Source organism: Aphelocoma coerulescens, chromosome 1A (genome assembly GCF_041296385.1).
Source record: "Aphelocoma coerulescens isolate FSJ_1873_10779 chromosome 1A, UR_Acoe_1.0, whole genome shotgun sequence".
Taxonomy (NCBI): Eukaryota; Metazoa; Chordata; class Aves; order Passeriformes; family Corvidae; genus Aphelocoma; species Aphelocoma coerulescens.
This window is the reverse complement of record NC_091014.1, coordinates 66,396,357-66,416,836: the sequence shown is the minus strand read 5'-3', so window position 1 is coordinate 66,416,836 and position 20,480 is coordinate 66,396,357. Positions and strand designations below refer to the sequence as shown.

General features: G+C 39.7%; 1 protein-coding gene across 1 annotated transcript in view; it reads right to left on the bottom strand.

Moving 5' to 3' along the window:
- Window positions 1-20,480, bottom strand: part of MPPED1 (metallophosphoesterase domain containing 1) — a 59,321-nt gene that overhangs the window by 21,233 nt on the left and 17,608 nt on the right. The window contains exons 3-4 of the mRNA XM_069003965.1: window positions 20,142-20,323; window positions 7,295-7,520 (exon numbers count right to left, since the gene is read on the bottom strand). Of these exons, the coding sequence (XP_068860066.1) occupies window positions 7,295-7,520; window positions 20,142-20,323 (408 nt within the window). The remainder of the gene's footprint in view (window positions 1-7,294; window positions 7,521-20,141; window positions 20,324-20,480) is intronic.

The following is a 20,480-nucleotide window of genomic DNA, read 5'->3' as shown; positions in this document are numbered from 1 at the left end:
ACAACATGAAAACAAGCCACCTGCTCAGAAATCTATGAAATCTGACGTTTGCAAGAATTTTAGAGGGAATTTTGCTTCAGGAAACAGTACAGAAGCAAGCGCACTTCCGTTATTTGTATTTTTGTCTTTTGACCAAGTGAGGGTGCAGCAAGAAAAGAACATAAAATATCAGGTATTTTACTAAGAAAAACATCTAGTATGGTTTTGTCCAGTAACAAAAAATTTGATTCCTTATGTATTTTTGTTATGTGGAAGACACCAAATAGGTTTTTTGATTTGAAAGGAGACATAACAACTAAGAACTGGAATGGTCACTTTGAGGCAGAAGTTCTTATTCTCTGCGAATTTTACAGCAAGTGAAACCCACAGTGTAACACCTTGAGCTGCTGCTGCTCTATATGGAAGCCCCACTCCCAGCTTGGGAGGTTTATTGTGTTAAATGAAGTCAATATTTTATTTTAATACTGTTTCATTTTAATTGATGTTCACCTCAATGACTAAAAATTTGTACAAGGTCCTGGAAAGTAAACATGAGGTGATTCATCACCGGCAAAATGAAAGCTTGTCCCATTCATGAAATGAATCTATAAATCTTCACTGATGGAAACTGAATTCAGTGAGGAATAAAAGAGACTATTACAGCTGTTCTTGAAAAGATGGAGGAGCAAGGTACTGACACACGGAGACCTAGGCCTGGAGTCTGCATGGAACCTAAATAAGGCTGCCTCAGTTTGGCCCTTTGCATGCTCTTTGAAACTGCCCTGATTACACGTGGAGGTTACCAGCCTTTCTATGCAAACTGCACGTGCACATGTGCACACACACAGAGAAAGAGAACATTTGACAAGGAGTCAAATAACAAAGTCACCTCCTCTGCGATAAAACACAAATCAGGCAAGAAAATAACAACTCAGATGGAGTTACACAGCCACAGCTAAGCACTGATGACCACACTGGACACAACTTGAGTAAAGACACTTGGCTGGAATAGTCCAGACAGCTGCAGTGCACCAAGAAAAGAGCCAACAGGTTGGAACAAAGTTCCAGCTCTCCCACCAAAGGGGGATGATGATTTGGAGAATAAGCCCCCTGTCCAGGCTGCTTTGGGCCGATACTCACTCATGCAACCTACATGTTGATGTCCTTTAGACTGGAAGGAATTCAGCCATCTCCTCTGACAAAGCTGGGGCTCACAGGATGGGCCTCACCCCGTTTGCTAAACTCAATAAAAACAAGACTTGAACAAAAAGAAACTGCCCCCTGCATACACACCCTTAACTTTCTTTCCTCAGTTCCCAATTTTGGAAAAACAATGTGGCACCAGAGCTCTTGGTCCATGTGTAAACATGCCAGGCCAAATCTAATCAAAGCTCTATTGGAGGGGAGCTACTGAACGCCAGGAGTCCAGCCCAGGCATCTGTCACTGCAGGACAAATGGTCACCAATCCCTTTCTAGGCTGATATTAATATTTGCTCTCCCATCTTCCCTGACTGGAAAATTAAGAGCTTCTGAAGTTCAGAAGGCCTTTAACAAAAGAATGAAGGAGGAAATGAGAATACATAGACACTAGAAAAAAAAATTTACTTCTGCAAAAAGAAAAATGAGGTTCTGTTTCACAGGAATAGATCCCTCCAGAAAATTGAAGCCAAGTAAAAATCCACTCTGGATAATGAGTCTGGAAGCAATCTCATCCAAAAGGGCTTCTTTAAGCTATCCAGGCCAATATGTCATTTAGAATAATGAAACTGTCATATGTTTGCAAGAGAGTTGTGATTGTCCCTTCCTTTCCCACATGGTGGAAAATGGAAAAAAAGTGCTGAAAGAGATAAAATGCTCTCCTGCCACCTTGTATGCCTGTTTGAAAAATCAGAGTTTCTCCTACAGCTGTATATATCTGCTTACAACCATCATGGAGAGTCAGCTGGTAGGAAAAAGATCTTCTCCTTCTGCCACTTGCATTTCTTTTGCTCTATCAAGTAAAATGTGAACTCTCATCCTGTCACTAATGCACAATAATCTGCCTCTTAATAGAAAGGCCACTGGCATTCTTGCCATTTTCCACAAGATCAGAGCATACACACAGAATACCTGTTCTTTAGCAGATGCACATCTTTTCTACAAACCTCAGAGACCTGTTCTCATGGCGATACATAAATGCCCACGCACCTTTATAGGCATTTGTTTTTACATGGTAATTCTGAATAACAATTGTAAAAGGAATCATATACAGTGGACTCATTCAGCCAGCACAGCAGATCTTGTGCACTGACTGCATCAGGTCTTCTTGTGCAAACCCAGTGTGTAATTGTGCAATTAAAATCTTTGGCAGTGCAGAAATGAGAGTGGATGGTACAGTCTATCTTCAAGCTGTAGCTTGTACTAAAACTCTTACCTGCAAAATAATACTGGGGGGGGGGGGGGGGGGGGAGGGTGATGAACTACAATAGAAGGCTGAAAATCTGTAACTCAAATACTCACTAATAAATTACTAGTATGGTTCCATGAATGATGTCATCATAGAGTTAATACCCTGTCTGATAACACAGAACCCTGTCTGATGACGAAGACCTTCTGCTTCAAATCCACATTCAAACTTCCACTGTTATCTCAGTTTCCTGACTTCTGAACCACCTGTTGGGACCATCTATTGCTTGTAGTGAGTATGATATCAACAGCAAACTCCCTATTGTAAGGCCTTTGTTGATACCTGCCCATTTCTGGTGTCTGCCTGATGCACAGTTCTAGCTCCACAGTGGGAATGACAGAATCAGGGAAAGATGGCTCAAAAAGGACTTCTGGAGATCTTCAGTCCAACCACTGCTCACTACCTTTCAGCACCACTAGATCTGGCCACCCACAACTGTCTAGACAAGTCTTGGAAACACCTAAGGATGTATTCTCTGCCACCTCTGCGGTGTTCCTGCTTGCTATATTTTTACTTCTATGATATGATTTTTTTTTTATTACTGAAAAATAAATGAAAACCCTCTAGAAAATGGCTTCTTCCTTAGGAAATCTTAGCCATCCAAAATATATTATATGCTATTATTATATAGAATTATTTGGGTTATTCTATCTGCCAGTTTGTCTATATTCATAACAGCTCAGAACAAAAAGGTTGTTTAAAAGTACTTTTTAACCAGAAGCTTTCCACTTTACAGTAAATGTTATTGAGGAACTGAAGTTTTCTCTTTTACATTCACTGTAACTACAGCTACTGTCTGCACGAGCTTGTTTCCAGGTTTGTGAATATGTTCTGTCCATGCCCTGGGTTTTCCTGGGATGAAACCAGAGTGCATCCTTCTGTGACTTGTTTTTCCAAAAAAAAAAATAATCAGGCTGTCCAGGCTTTATAATGAAGAAGATCCAACAGTTTCCAGCATCTGGACTGTGCGGAAGGAAGGAAGTGCATCAGGAAGATCACTGCCAGCAGGTCAGGGAGTGATCCTGCCCCTCTGCCCAGCCCTGGGAGGCACATCTGCAGTGCTGTGTCCAGTCCTGGGCTCCTCAGGACAGGAGGGACAGGGAGCTCCTGGAGCAGGGCCAGTGGAGGCTGAGGAGATGATTTAGGGCCTGGAGCATCCCTGACAGGGAAAGGCTGAGGGAGCTGGGGCTGTTCAGCCTGGAGAGGAGCCCCAGCTGAGAGGGGCCCTCAGCCCTGTGTGTCCCTGTGTGCAGGGAGGGCTCCGAGCAGGGCCCAGGCTCTGCTCCGGGGGGCCCAGCCATGGCACCAGAGGAACGGGCAGGGACTGATGCCCAGGAAATTCCACCTGGACAGGAGGCAGAACTTCTTCCCTGGGCAGTGACTGAGCCCTGAACAGAGACCAGAGGGGGTGTGGAGTCTCCCTCACTGGAGATATTCCAGACCCCTCTGGACACAATCCTGTGCTGTGTGCTCTGGGATGGCCCTGCTGGAGCAGGGAGTGGGACCAGATGAGCCACTGTGGTCCCTTCCAACATGACCCATCCTGTGAAGCACGTTGCATTCTTACCAATGCCCTGCTCATCCAGATCTGGCAGCCAGCCCTGTATGGTGCACTGCGAGAAGCATCATGCCCTAGGCCAAACAAAGCCCCCCTTTGCATTCAGCATTGCTCTGGACACATTTTAGTATCTCAGTATTCCCAGGTTTCCCATTAGGCTTCTAATGTTCTCATACTTCTCCTCCATATCATTTATGGTGCTGATCCATGGTCCAAGATAGGGGTGTTGCAAGTACTAATTCCTAAGCAGCTGCTTTTGTGCATTGCATGTTGCATTTCAAAATGGCTGCTCCCTGCTCAATGATAATACCTGTGTAATTAACAATTAAGACAGTTACATTTTCCTTTGTGAGTAGAGGCTCAATCTAGCACTTGAATTCTTGCCCTTGGAGCCCAGGAGAGTTAGAGCATTGGTTTCTGAGACAAAACACTGTCCCATTTGTTCTGTGCAATTAAAAATAACCACTTAGTTTTAGATAATAATAGAGGAAAAAATACCAAGTGCTATCAAAAATATTTAACCACACACAAGTGGTACATATTTAAAAGACCTTAGAGACTGGCATGTTATGCAAACCAATCAAGTATTTATGGTCTAATATGCAACTGAAACATTTTAAATAGAAGTAAAATCTAATGTGTACAGGTTATATATAAAAATGCAGATGGCTACAGGCAATAGACACTAAGTTAATGCTGCTTGGCTTTCACCCAGACCTTACTCCAGTGTTCTCAAAGTACTTTGTAACTATTGATTAACCTGTTTTATGAATGAGGGCTATCTCTAGCTTCTAATTATTTCTATAAAGGGTGATGTAAGACAGAAGGTCAGCGCTGCAACTGGAAATGGAAAGTCTAGGTGCATATTTTCAAAGCAGAAAAAGAAAATTATTTTAGGATACTATACTAGCAACTGCATGAAATTTAACTTTCTTATTGAGTTCTGAGATCTTAAAGAACTTTAAATTTTGAAGTCCTGACTATGTTCATAAATATTTTCTAATGGACAGTCTTGACTATGGTCATAAATATTTTCTAAAGGACTGGCTTGATAATGCAAGGTCAAAAAAAAAGATTCACCATGTAAAGTTCAGCAGATTTCTGATCTTTTTAGAGATCACATTACTATGATGTAGAAAGAAACTGAAATTGATTGCCAGAGAGGCTAGGACAAACGTCTCCTTTTAGGGCAAACGAAGTATAGAAACAGAAATGCCAGACAGTAGTGCTCTGTAGGCACAGGAGTGTACTACAGCCTGAAATCTAGCAGCAGCTAGTTAAACCCTCACAAAATTTGTCTTCCCAAGCTTTCTGACTGGTGGGCTGGCGGATGGGACTCTGCTACTTCTGCATCTGCTGCCCTGATAGATTAATGAAAGGCTGTTATTGCTACTGTTGATGTCTCCACTGGACATGTCATCAATCAGCGTGGCAACTTCATTCAGCACTGCTGAATAGTGAGCAAAAAATCCCAGTTTGGCTGGGAGACTTTCATCAAGACTCTCTCCCAGATGGAGAAAGCAAATATCTTCAGGAGACCTCTCAACACTCAACATCCTGGACCATAAGGGGGTGGGAGATGAGTTAGTAACACTGTGGAACATGGAGTGTGGAAGTGTAGCTATAACCTGGAGTTGCAGAAAAGATGGAAAGCGTTCTTTTTCCTTGAAGGATAGGTCATGGCAGATAGCTCAGGCAACTTGTGCAGAGTGACAAGATTTGCACACAAAGGGAATGTGGTAGACCTGATTTTACAGAAACATTATTTATGGGTTAGCGGGTGGACAAAAGGTTTTCTCACCAGGTTTTTACAGATTTAATCATGCACTGAAAGTTCAAATGGTTCTCTTTAGTCTCTTCATAGTGCTACTTCATAGATAGTGTTTTGCTTTAATTTAATTTTTCTAGACTTCCATGTGACTTTTGGTACTTCACTGCCTGGAAAATTATTACTGACACTGGAAATATGGTGCCTGGTTATGAACACTGCAATGAAGATATGAGGTTGCCAGACATATTGTAAACAGAGCATAATTACAGTATTTACAGTTGAACATCAAAATGGGAAAAGATGCCAAGCTCCATTTCTCAGAAGTTAATATTGGGACTGAGACCATCTAACATCTTCCCAAATAATCTGGAAAATTAAGTAAACTGCACATTGACTGCATACACTGTACATGCAAGAGGAAGATTAACTACAACACAGTAGGTTGGTAGGTTGAAAAAAAAAAAACAGAAAGATCTGGAGGTCTGAGAGGGAGAAAGAGAAGGGCGCATTTAAGAGGAAAACTAATCTAGACAAATGTAGAATAAACTTAGACAAAATTAACACCCATCTCAAGTAACCAAATGGGAAAAAGCTAATTTTCATTAAAAAAAAAAAAATAAATCCAAGAGATTTCACAGTTTATTCACACTGAAAATTCACACTGGGGTATATGCATCAGGTTTGACAACTTGTTTGCTACATTTCAGCCTGACACAATTTTAAAAGGAAGAATAGATTCCCTCAAGAACCTGCCTTTTAAAATACATTTTTACTTACTTTAAACATGTATGGAATGCTCGTGAAAGACCCAATTTACAGGCCCATCAGCAGAAATAATAAACAGCAATGTGACATCAGTAAGAGACACAGAAGTAGCACATTCAAGGTCCTGGGTGGAAGTCAGGAAGCCAAAGTCCATCTGCCTCCAATACTGTCAAGGGGTTCTAAGCGTTCACTGTACAGTAGAGCAAAATCTATGAAATCTTAAGCTGCCACTGATTTGTTGACTTTAGTTTAGAAGCTCAGCTAGACCATGGGGAAATCTATTACTTTTTAAAAGGAAGTAAGATTCTGAGGGATATGAAATAAAAGACCTTCACAGATGCTGAAATAAGCTCGCTGAGTTAGATGACTACTGTATACACTAATGAACCTCAAATATTATCTGTAGGATAGAAATTGTCAGAAGAATTACCCTTGCAACAAAATTAACCTGTAATTAGATAAACTCACCAAGTATAGAAAACATATTTTATGACACAAAAGCCCCCTACATGGACTATAAACAGCTGCTCCTGGCTGAGAGTATGAAGAGCACACCATCTTTTTCCCCATCATTATTCGGTTGACCATACCCACAGTACAGTACATTATTTTGTCACAGGAATGATTCATTACAAGAAAATATAAAAACTTTATCAAAGTGAGTGTTACTTTTCTTCCTCACACAGCAATCCAAATACAGCTGGTGCAGACAAAACGGCTGATGTGAGAGCAATCAACAATATTTTTTTTATGTATGCTTAAAAACCTGCTTACCAAGGGGAGCCATATATTCTGAATCCCCTCACCGTCACTTCAGAGTCTTGAAGATAGATGCAGTTTGTTAGAAGAGACTGTACATTTTCATAGCTCTCTGGCTTCAGCTTAGAAACAGAGGGGAAATAGTAAAAGTCCTGCTTGATTAAGTCAGCCATGAATTCCTGGTCAAAGGTCAATTCATGATTTCCTGCTATCACAATCTTGTATTCATAGGGCAGGCTACCTAAAACAGTGAAAAACAAACAAATTACTTGTTTTATGGAAAATCTGATAAAAGCAAACAGATAGACAAAGTGTTATCGATTCCTGTAATATGCTCACATATTTGAAACAATCGAGCCTACCCCTACTACATGTTATTGTAATTCCTGCTGATTTCAGGTAAATGACATTACTGTCTTTTTCATGGCACACTATGATTTAGCATGCTTAGCATTAATGTGTTGAAATTACTTTCAACTCATCAACCTTAAAAACCAGTCTGCAGACTTCTGCTCTACTATTTACTTCTAGTTAATTGCCATTTGTGCTGCAAGTATCATTTACTGTGACAGTGATGATAACTCTTTGACAGAAATTAGGGTTCAAAGAAGATCAGCCGTAATGCTTCATGAAATCATGTCAGCTCTCTTCTCCCAAAGCTGAGGTCTTTGTCAGCCTGTACTGACGAGGTCTAACACTCAGAACTTGGGTCAGCCAGAGGGGTCTTTGCCCTGACATTAATATCAAGCCTTCAAGCAAGGCAGGGATTCAGTCTGGCTGTCAAAAATCCACATCCCACAGTGAAATCTCACCATTTGCCTCTATCCCATGGTTTTTTCCTGCTCCATTTTCTCAGTGACTCCCTTAGCTCCATGGACTATAATTTAAAGTGACTCATGTTCAAGAATATTTTACAACCCCTATTTAGTGAAAAACCTTAGAACAACCTCCTGATGAAGGCAAGAATATATATGCCCACACACGTGGGCTCTTCCTGAGAGCAGCACTGAAACAGAAACTTTCCACCTGACTCCACATTTGGTTATTCACTGGATTCTGCCCCTGAGAGCTGGCATCTCCTGTCTCAAAGAACTCAGCACAAACCTTCCAAGCACATCTGGGAGGAAACAAAGACAGAAACTGTGCAAAACTGCATTCATTAGCTTTGTTTCTGCACTGTTAATTTGTATCAGGATGAAGACGATCAGAAGAGGCGATTGGGACCAGAAAGAAATATTTCATTGAAAATTAAACCCACCTTGCATAACAGCAATCTTGTGGGGTTTTAATTTTAGAAATGCATTGTTGATAACATAAAAATCCTTAGCAATGGCCCAAGTTTAACCTGGAGGCGGGCTATTTAGAGAATGCAAAAGACCAGTTAATATGCAATGGCAAAAGTTGGCATGAGTAGGACTTGAGAATAAAATGCAACAGTGTGATTCAGAGCTATGGAAACAGAAGACACAGCAGTGCTAGCCCAAGGGAGGTGACACAGAGCTGAACTTTGCCAAATGAAGACATGGGTGATTCTGAAATAAGAGTTTCAGACGCTTGTAACACCTGTATTAGGGAAGCTGATGGTACAGGTTCCACTCTTTCCTATGGACCAAATATATATGTGTCTTTAGAATATTTAATAAAAATCCTTTTCAGATATTTATAATTACATGTTAAATATTGAAGATTCAATGATTTACCTGAAAGACTTCTCTATTATGCTTCTGAAGCACTTGGCATTTTGCAGATGTGTACTCCATCTCTAAAAGCTTTCCAGGTGTGTGCACATGCACATACACAAGTTAAAAATGTTATTTACGTGCTGCAATATGTAGGGGCATCTTCAGGCCTTAAAGGAATAAAGAAATCCTGTATGCCACAATATTGTTACCAACTCCATTTCTGTTCTGTTTGGTAAATCTTTTCCAGCTCATCTGATCCATCCATCTAGCAGCCAAGAACCTGTATGAGCTGGTTATAGTTGTTGCTTCCACTAATGTATTTATGTCATGTTGCTGTCTGTGGGTGTTACTTAGGCAAATTAGGAAATTACTCTAAATGTACAGTTACATTTATTATAGTGGCGGCCAGAAGCACTGCAGTAGTTACAGGTCTGTCAGCTTTTCAATTAACAACTGTGGTTTTGATGAGTATGCAGCTCAGTTGTTTGGTTTTTTTCTTTCATTCCACACCAGGCTATGGTAAAGCTATTTCCTTTTCTTTGTCTCCTCAACTACACTCTTTACTCTTTAAACCTTAATTTTTTTACTAGCAGGGTATTTTCTGCTGCTTGTTCATAGATTTAGCAATATTTTGTTCAAACTTTGTTCCTTGGAAGACTTTAGACTGTGCTTTGCTTTTTATTCTGAGTGCTCTTGAAGTACGAAGTCAGACTCAGGTATAAATCTTTGAAACTCTGTTCCTGCCTAGGCACTGCTGTTGTGAAGTTAGGTGTTAAGGAACAGATTTCTGCAGGATTTGTAGCCCTGGCTTCCTTGGCTAGGAGCAGGACATCCCCAAGAGCACATAATCTAAGAGCTGTTGTATGGCTGTGGTCCTGTGCATAACCCTAGAACACTTTTCCATTTTTTACCCCAACAGCTCTTGATTGCAGATAATTCAAATGCTTCCAGGTTCATCAGTTATTCCCACACCTCCACCCAGGATGGAGTAACTTCACTCAAGACTCTGCAGTGAGTCTTTGTGGCTATGGCACCCTGGCTGTGTTAATCACCAGTGGAACCAGCTGAACAAAGAGTGATCTTTCTCCTCCATGTAGCACTTGTGAGACCTCCTCTGGAGCATGGTGTCCCATCCTGGGCTCTTCAGTGACAGGAAAACTACTGAGAAACTGAGGCAAGTCCATCAGAAAACTGCCAAGGTGATTGGGACAAGGTGGGAGACTGAGATCTGAGGCTGTTCAGACCCAGAGAAGATGCAGGGCAGACCCTACTGCTGGTCTGCAACCACCTGAGCTCAGGAAAAACACAAGAGCAAATTCTTCTCAGAGGTGCAGCAACAGACACAGGTGTGAACATGCTACAAGGAAATAATTTTACCATGAGGATGGTAAAAAATGGAAATAAGTGCCCTGAACAGTGGGAAATCTCCTTCCTTGAAGGCAATCAAAGTCCACCATGCCAAGGTTCTGGTCTCTAAGCCTGCTTTGAGGAGGAGGTTGGACTCAATGCCCTCCAGAGGTCCCTCCATTCTGCCTGATTCTCCACGTTCCTGTCAATCAACACTGGAAGACAAACCAGAATTTTAAAGAGCCTGCAATGCTAAAAGAAATCAAAACCTCATTTTGTGTTGTGATTGTAATGGAAAAAAATCTATGTCAGACAGGCAATTTAACAGGACTAGAGAGTAAGTTCCATTAACTCTGGTGTAAGTTTCTCATCCTATCCATCTAGCAGATGAGTAGGACTAAATCCCCAACTGATAACCAATTAACATTTGATGCTAGCATATGGCTTTGCTGGTGGGCAGGTAGCAAACTTGTTATTAATACAGAAGCTCTGTGTATACAATGATATTAAAGAAAATTTATGGCTGTCACAGGAATTCTGCACACATATCCAGGACAAAATTAATTCCCCAGAAAAAAACTAAGGCAGGAAGCATGTAAGAAACAGATCTGCCCTTCAGGAGTGCCAAGAAACACATGCAAGAACATATGCTACGGGAGTCAAAGATGTAATTTGGAAAAAAAAAGAAAAAAAGTTATTAATTTATTAATTTGGGGGAAGTTACATTTTTTTCTCTGATCTCTTCTTTTGACCAGCCAAAACAAGGCAAGTGTTTTTGTCCAAAGTCCAGGGATCCTTCTGTTCTTGGCACCTGAGAAGATTCTGCTAAAATATGCCTCTAATCTGGACATAAACTGCAACTAGAATCGGTTGGAAAACTTTTACCTAAATATTTTTCTGTATTAAAATACCACTTGGATGGAATGGGATATATTTGGAAATTCGCACAGTCTTTCTGACATTACCAAGGAAACAAAATGAAGCAAAATGTCCATTTAAATTATTTTGGGGTGAATAAAAATTTCATTTCTAGGCAAAATTTCACTTTTGTTTTTTCCTAAAGTAAGAGTTGAGTTTTTTCCTCTTATCATGTTTAACTTGCAAGAAACTAAAATTATTTTCCTCCGTAATCAACCTCTATCCACTTCATCCTATTTGGATTTGGAATCAAACATTTACAAATCAAAATCCTGTCAGAAACACACTGGCTCAGATTCAGCCCTGGGCTTCAGAGCTTTCTCTTCCAGGCCACGTTCAACTTTTGCCTTCTGCCAATTTGGAATGGGGCTCCAAGCCACCATCCACTCTGTCAGCCTCTATCTTAACGTGGGAGAAGAGATTTCTCCCGTCCTTTTCCTTCTCAGCTACATGGCTCTTCATCTTTCCTGCCTTATTTCCCCCTTTCTGTTTTTTAATCTCCCCTTATATGCAGTAAAATGCTGGAGACATATTATCTTCCCCTTAATTTAGCAATTTTAGCAAAAGGTATCTTTTCTCTTAGGGAAAACATGGAACTTGTAGAAGCACAATGCTTTAGACTTCTGTATGCTTGTCACTCCCTATCTGTCTGAAACTGCCCAACAGGTTCAAAAGCCATTTACTATATAAAGACCCCAAAGGTAATTATGTCCCCTTGAATTTCCTGAAGGTGCCCAAGGTGATTAATGACCAATCTGAAGGAGAGGTTTCAAAGGAATGAGGCAACTTGAACCCACAGCAGGTCTACAAGACAAGATCCAAGAAGTCAGGCAGCTGTGACTCTGCTCCCAGAATAACTCATCACACAAAAAACTCAGCCCCAAATTTCCTCCATCAATGTAATTTCTTGTTATTTGAGATTATTTTACTATCAACAAGCTCAGGATATCATATTTAACTTATATATAGCCAGATGTATTATCATCTTACAGACTTCTTCATCTGTGAAGTTTTTGTCAGGTTACAGCAAACCTTCCTCAGAAAGTTTCTTTGCTTTCATTTGTTCAGAATAAGAATGTGACAGCAGTTCTGGTAATAGAATATGTATGGGAATATATATATTCTTTAGCTAGGAACATCTTTGTTTATTCCTTTCATTACTGCAGATTACTAATTAAGAAAATCAACCGAACATCTAATTTTTGCATGTTTATGCACCAATTACAAAATTATTGTGGCAATTTTTAACTTCCAAACTCCAGTAGGTTCTTTTTATGGTGAACATAATTTTCACAAAATAACTTGAAGTGCTGGGGAACCATTGCTTGAACTACAGGCTTGATAATGCAGCCTGCTGAGCAACATTGTCTGTTTGCTGTTTCTCTGCAGCTGAGCTTGTTCAAAGTGGGATTCTGTGTGCTTAAGGGTTCATCCTGTTCCATCAGCAACCCAGTAAACCAGATCAACACTGCAAATAATCCAAAAGCAAATTCAGGATGTCCATACACCAGGCTCCCCTTGTACCAAGTGAGGCATCTTTATCAACCTTGGACCTCCTCTGAAGCTCACAGTTGTTATCAACTCCCAACTTTGCCAAGCTAAATGCAAACTTGTACAGGCAGATGTGCTTTGCTTCTCTCCTGGTACTGTACTGAGCAGAATTTTTAGTATTCATTAAAAGAAGTGACAATCATGTAAGTGCCCACTTAATGCTTCTTCCCTCTCATTTCAACCTTTTAGAATACAGCAGTGAGTGATATAGTGGAAAGACTGCATAACTGTCTCAGATTGCTTTTTAGCATCTTTTTGACAGTTCTGTGTTTAAACACTGAGGCTGATGTCTGGGAAACTCACATTAACATACTTTTTGTATGGTGTGTAATCTGGAATAATACTGTAAATGAACACTCCCTCCGAAGTCATCTGTAACCTTCCAGCTCTAGCCATTCTTGCATTGAAAAAGCCAGTAATTATACCAAACATTAGAACAGCAAACACAGAAAACACTGCTCACGTTGGTAAAACAGGATTCCTTAAAATAGACAAAGGCAAATCAAACTAAAAAAACACCTGATAATAGTCCAACTTAGACTCTTTGATATACTGTGGTGTTTTATAGACACCCACACACATATAATAATTGGTCAAAATTACTTCTAAAGGAAAAGTGGCTTCCTTTTAGCTCAGTTTATTTAATTACCCTGTAATTATGCAGAACCAGCCCAATGCATAACTAGGCCATTAGAGTAGCTGCAGTGAGTCAAGACAAAAGGTTTCGTGGATCTGCACCTTCTGGTCACCTGGGGTCTGTAGGAGATGTCTACAAAATTGCATGACTGCAATGTCTGCCTCAACTGAACCTTCCTTTAATGTGTCCCCTTAGATTATGGCACTTCATGGCTTGAAAGCCACCAACTATGTAAGTCACAGGGTACGTTTTCATAAGTTGTTGGGGTTTTTTTTACTTCCTGGGAAAGTTATAGTCTTAAATTTTCTGAGGACATAAATTCCTACCACAGCTTTTCTGCCCCCTGAAATAATCCAGTTTTGGTTACAGCTTGTATCTGGGGACCACGAAAGGGAAGGAGCTGGGAAAACTGAGTTAAAAAGTAACAATTAAAAAACGTTTTACACTTCCTACATGGATCTCTGTGCACACTGATACAGATTCCTATTCAGATCTTCAGATCCCACGGAGGCACTTTCAGCATCTCCCACTTGTCACCTTCTGGAAGGGAAGACTACAAAGAGCTGTGTGTCATGTCAGCGTACGAGGTGCACAGCACTAATAACCATGTTTAATGTTTGTGTACAGGGCTGCACAATAGGTGTTCAAAGTGCTGTGCTGAGAATAATTAATCCTCCAACACATTCATGTGGTAGGTGGATCAAGCATCATTTTCACAATTTCACAAGGGGGAACAATAAAGAGGCTGTCAAATCTGAAGATGACTAACTAGAATTTTGGTTGCCTGTCTTCCTCAGGCTCTTTCAAATATCTCTGCCAGAGGCAATGACAGTTCACGGAATCACATCCCAGATCTTTCCAGTTCTGTGCTTGTTCACTTCTGGGCCACACTGCCTTCCTAAACCTACCTTTGTCCGCTAGTCTGGGATAAGACTGGGTATTTTTATTCACTTGCTCATTTGAGAGGTCAGAGGTCTCAGTATTTATGAAACCACAGACCCAGAATCCTGAAGTCTGGTTACTTTCCAATGCATTAGTGGAAGGAGGCAAGCTCAGTATTAGTACAAGAAATACCCCAGAAGCACACGTGTTTGGAAGGAGGAAATAAAGGAACAAGGCTGTAGCACCCATCACCTCTACAGCTTCTCACCACTGGCACAGGAGGTGTACATAGAAAACAGTTGCTTTGGATCATCTGCCCAATACGGGGATGCAACAAATATTGATGCTGAGACTCACAAAAGCCATTTTAATATTCTGGAGCTCCTAGGACATCCTAACTTGCCAGAACTGGAGAAATACTGGGAGAGGGTGTTGCAGTGCACTTTTCTGTGTCTGAGCCTTGGATGTACAAATGCATCCGAGCCATTGTACATTTAAGAAATGCAAGAAAAACCAACACTTATTTTTTAGTATGCCCAGTCTTTTAAAATTGACATCTGTTCTAAATCCCTACACAGCTCAATGTTTTTTACTGCATTTCCAAAGCCATTCTTTTGTAAATAGATAATTAGTGCTTAAATACTTCTTTCAAGGGGTTTCTACATTAACATTAAAATAGTGTAATTACCGATGGTCAAAATGGCATGACTACAATATATAAATTCTAATTCCTTTTGCTGCTCTGAAGCTGATTTTTTTCATCTTCAACATGATTTTAATCTGTTTTAAATGTATTACTGAACTTAAAAATATACCTGTTAAGAGAGGAAGAAAAATAATTACTATCATTTTGCAAAGCAAAAGTAAAGCTAAGCCGAGTGACCACAAGTTTTTCTGAAGATCTTTTATCAAGAACTTAAAAGTAGAGATTATATTTATTGACAAATATCTGATTCTGTCTACAGAATCTAATACTACAGGATTAGATCAAATACAATCAAATTCTAGAAACAGCTAACTCTAGTAATGATAGTTACTACACTTGGTAGGCATCTTCACTCTAAAATACCTTTTAGTCTGAAATAAAAATATTATCCTTCATGCTGAATTTGCCTAGGTCAGTTCCTGAAGTGCATGTCAAATAATGTAATCCTTTTTTTGTGTCTGTGTGTCTGTGTTTGTGTGTGTACAACATGCATGTAATAACATTTCCAGGAAAATACTCTGAAGAGCTAATTATTGTTTTCCACTACAAGTCCAAGTCACTTTCTATTTTTTTTATTTCCAATTTACCTTGAACTTGAATCTCAAATAGAAACTCTGTCTTAGAAATTGGAAAATCTCAAGCAAACACACTGAAACCATATACATTATAAAATGTGATAGTTTAAGTAATCTTTCCAATCCGTGCACAGAAGAGAATTCTCAGAGAAAAGATGGAAGTACGTGTTGCAGCTTCTACCACAGATCAGCTATTTAGTTAAATTTCCAGGAAAGTAACCCACAAGCTCAAAGTGACAGTGGGTCCTGGAGCATACACAATTTGGAAATGATATTACAGGCTTGAGCAAAGGGAATTACGTGAGTAACTGAGCCAAGCAGGCAATTTCCAGTGCCAACAATATGGGAGATAAAAAATAGAGATGGTTTTGGAGTCAGTATTTGACAAGTGTACTAAGGCAGGGCATGCGTCTTTGTATTTGTCCTACAACAGATTTGATTGATACGCAGGTAGGGAATAAGGGAATAAATAAAAACCCCTAAAATAATGAAAAAGCTGCAGATTATTTTTGTCTGTTTGAAGTGTTTGTCATTAAAATCCCCTGAACATGCTGGAAAATTAGCACATGTTTGAAGTCACACCATGCATTCTTATAAATCATCAGGAAGTTCTGTTCAGTCCTACCATAAAGCATACCTTGTACTTCATTTCTTTCTGATTTTCCAAAACTGAGTTTTTAAATTTGGAAGAAAAATACAGTAAGAGAACAAACTAGCTAAAAAAAAGGAAAAAGTTGAAATATGATAACAGGAGAAGGGTCAGTTCAGAAAAAAGAAAAGGGAGGGCAATGAGCAGGTTGGAACCATTTGTATGCTTTGTAAACTGACTATTCATCTCCTTACCCTTCAATTTTCCAAGTTACTCTGAAAAACATCAGCAAAATAGAAATCTCACCTGCAAAATACATCATGATATTTCATGACTGGGCAATAAGAGGACCGATGAAACTGAATATAAATTTATGCAGCATAATTCAAGTACTGGAAAAAACTACACAAACTACAGATGCAGTGATGGGTTCTGAACTAGGTGTTGCCATTCAGGAAAGAGTTCATAGAATTGTATTAGGAAATTCTGTGAAAATGCCATCTCATTGTTCTGTTAAAAACAGAGTAATCCACAACACCAGAAAGGAAAAGAGAACTAGGAAATTTCATTATGCCAGGGAATAAATCTGTAGTGTTCTCAGAACATGTGCAGTTCTGGTCTCACTCTTTTTAAAAGGATGTGGAACAAAGAGGTACAAAGAGTGACACAGATGATCAAAGGCATTTAGGGACTTCTGTACAATCTTCAGCCTGAAAATATCCTAAGGGAAGATATGGAAAGAACCTAAAAATTCTGAAGCAGAATAAAGAATGATAAATTGTTCACTTGCCTCTTCCAGTATTAGGAAATACCAAATCGAACTAGTGGGTGACAGGTTCAAAATAAGCACAGTTCACCACACCACCCCTATCATTATCTGGAACTCTGATGCAAAACTGTGTCTGTGCTCAAACTTTGCACAGATCCAAAAGGCAATTAAAAAACTCGGAGAAGAAAAATCTATCTTAAAAATTAAAAATTAATAATTTTAATAATTAAAAATTAAAAGTAATCCTGGACTGCCTACCAGAGAAGGCTGAGAAAATAAATACATCCAGTGATCACCAACATTTTAACTCTTCCACAGAGCTAGACACCAACCCAGCCCTAGTGAAACCTCAACTCTCTCCCTCAGAGAGGGCTTAGAGAAAAAGACACATAAGAGAAAACAATTAATTACCAGAAAGAACAAACTGAAATGAAGTAGAGGACTTTAGGGGTCACAAGCATAAAACTTGGTGACTAAAGGGCAACCAAAACAGAGCACCTGGGCTGCCAGCCCCAGCCAGGGACAATACTGGGATCGTGAGCAGCATCATCTGAGCTGGTACCGGCCTTGCTGGGTACCCACGGACAGTCAGAAAAAGAGAACAGATTTTAGGGGATGACTCATGCAGCCAATGTGCCTCTATTAGCACAACACTTGAGCATGTGCTTGATAGAACCATAAGGCCCATGGAAGTTAATGATGGTAATGTAAAATAAATTTTCCATCAGACACGCACAGGAGTTTTACATAAAGCGCAAAGATAAAATCTGAACTTGCTGAAGGGCAAGTTCATCTGGAGAGATGAAACAGAGATAGACCAGAGTGGCACAGACACAAGAGGGTATGGCAGAGCAGAAAACTGAAAGGTAGGCATCAATGCTGCACATGAACACATGGAGCAAAAGCAGGAGGAGGATTTGTAACTCGTGCTTGAGGGGGAGCTGAGATCAAGGGAAGGTGTATCAAACCTAGTGTTTAACTGAAAGGCATAAACAAAGTCGTAATCTAATGACAGCAGCAGACATGGATTAGACAAAGAACAAAATAAGTGGGAAAGTGAGCCCTGTGCATGAAGGAATAAACAGGGAAATCTGGCAGCAGCAAGGAAGGATGTCAGTGGAGGAAAAGTCGGTGCCAGAGTCTGTCAGTTACTTTCACAAGAAACCAGTAAAATATTAAGGAAGAAGAAGAAGGTTGGGTTGGCTGTGGAGCTGCAAAATTATGGAAGGTACTGGAAGCAGCTATCTAGAAAAATCAAAACTGTTGGAGACTAATGTCTTCACAAAAAAAGGGACAACCAGCAAAACCTTCTGAAATTCCTTCTCAACAGGAACGCTTTTTAACCATTCTCCCACTTACTGCAGATTTTGCGAACACTTAAGATATTCAAGAGTTGGTAAACTGTTCATTTAAAACAAACAAACAAAATATATTTAAAATTTAAGTTAAATCTGTATTTTAAATTGCCAAAAAATGAAACAAAAACCTTTTAACTTGCTAACTTTCTGTATCTCAAAGATTTTCTTGCAAAAAATATTACTCAAACCACCAAGATCACCTTTTCCCAAGCGCACGCTACCATGAAATTGGAAGCATGCCTGAAAAGTCAGAAAATTAAGCCCTTTTTTTTGGAATAAAAATGATGACGAGAACATCACAGAAATGCCTTGGGAAATCTCCCTACCATTCTGAGAGGATTTCAGCTTACAGACATCTTCAGAACAGTGTACAGCTGTGACCAGCAGGGAGGCAGATGGAGAACCAGAGACAAAAACTGTGCAGCAAGCAATGTGCACAGCCCCATCCTTGCTCACCAGCAATATCCCAAAGCACTTCTCTTCCCACACCAGCAGATAAATAAAATCAGGATTATTTAGAAGGGGTAACCATATGGTTTGAATAATTTGTAAATGCTATTTTCAGCACATTACTATAATACATGGCAGAGACCTACAAAATAGGGTCGAAACTTGCTGTTTTATAACCAACCTGTTCCATTTGGGTGCAGAGACAGAGTTGATAGCTCTATATCAATTTATTACTTCCACATGCTGTTCCTACCTTCAGAGTCACAGAACAAAACAATTGTTCCATGTGGGGCATGTTATTGGGTTCCTGAGCTCAAATAAATATTTATCAGTCTTGCTGATAATTATTTGCTTGTAAATATTTGTTTAAATTGTGAAGTCCTGACTTTCCTTTTTAAATTCCATTTCAGCCTACATGCATCTGTCTGCTTTGTGCTGTCCTAGTGCAGAATGCTGCAATATGTAGGGGAAAAAAAGGAAAAAAAAAAAAAGAAAAAAAAGACAGGAAAAAAAAGCAAAAATATCAACTACAAGAAAGAAAATCGACATAAAAACTTGAAATCCGTTACCCTTAAACTGTGTCCTTTCCCTCTCCAGCTCCTTCATTCCCTCTCACCTTTTTTTTGTCAATGAAGTCTCAGAATCCAGAAGCCACTTTTATTCTAAATTAAGGTATCTGCAGTGCTGCAGGAACAGCACTGATGAGGGTTTTTGTCTGGATACAGTGCATGCTTTCCAATTTTCAGTGTCTTTTTTTTTTTTTTTTTTAAGCATATACAAAACATTGCAGAAGCACATGTAAATCATCACTCTCTTGCCCAGTGGAACAGAATTTCAGTTACCAATGCCAACAGTTGCCTACAGAAGGCATCTACATCTGGTCTGCTACATCCAAGGCAGCAACCACAGGCACACACGGTTTGCTTTGTTTAGAATTCATCTCTGTGGCGCAGCTGAGCCTCAGATATAAAAAAAAACCCCAAACCTATGAGCCCTCTGGGGTTAAACAGACAAATGTTTTCAGTCACAACAACTTTTTTGGGGAGGCAGCAAAGCTGTAACAATGTATGGAAGAGATTTTATGTAAATCATTAAAGGCCTCCTGACTTCAATTGTTGCTAACACCAAGAAGTTGCTTAATGTATACTTGAGAGTGTGAAGGCAGAACAGATGAATAGTCTCACAAATCCTATTTGCTCAGTTGGAAAAATGCAAAAATATTTTTCAAAACTAAGGGAAAAAAAGACTCTGATTCCCGCTCACTGCCATTCAAATTTAAAAGTCAAATTAATATTCATGATTTCTGAGTGCGTGAAGGTTTCTAACTGGGAGGCAGAAGGGGCAGACACGATCAGTAAACAAATTTACTTTCAAATCCACACAGAATTCAATACCTACCTAGCCACTCGTTGAATTTTTTTACTTCACTAGGAAGTCCCAGCTCAGTAAAATCACCAGCATGTATTAACACATCTCCATATGGCATTTGGATGGGATCAGTTCTTGAGTGAGTATCAGAAATACAGACAAATCGTGTATATCCTGGAGGCTTGGGAGCATCATGGGGCACCGGATCAACCCTGCAGGAAATGCATCATAACAAGGTTATAAAGTATTTACGTACTTCTTAGTGTCTGCTTTGCAATTCTAATACTTCTTTTTACCTTTACAAAAGCTTCCATGGACTTGTAAATCTGCCTGATGGAAGGATTTATTAAAACAAACCTAACACTAATG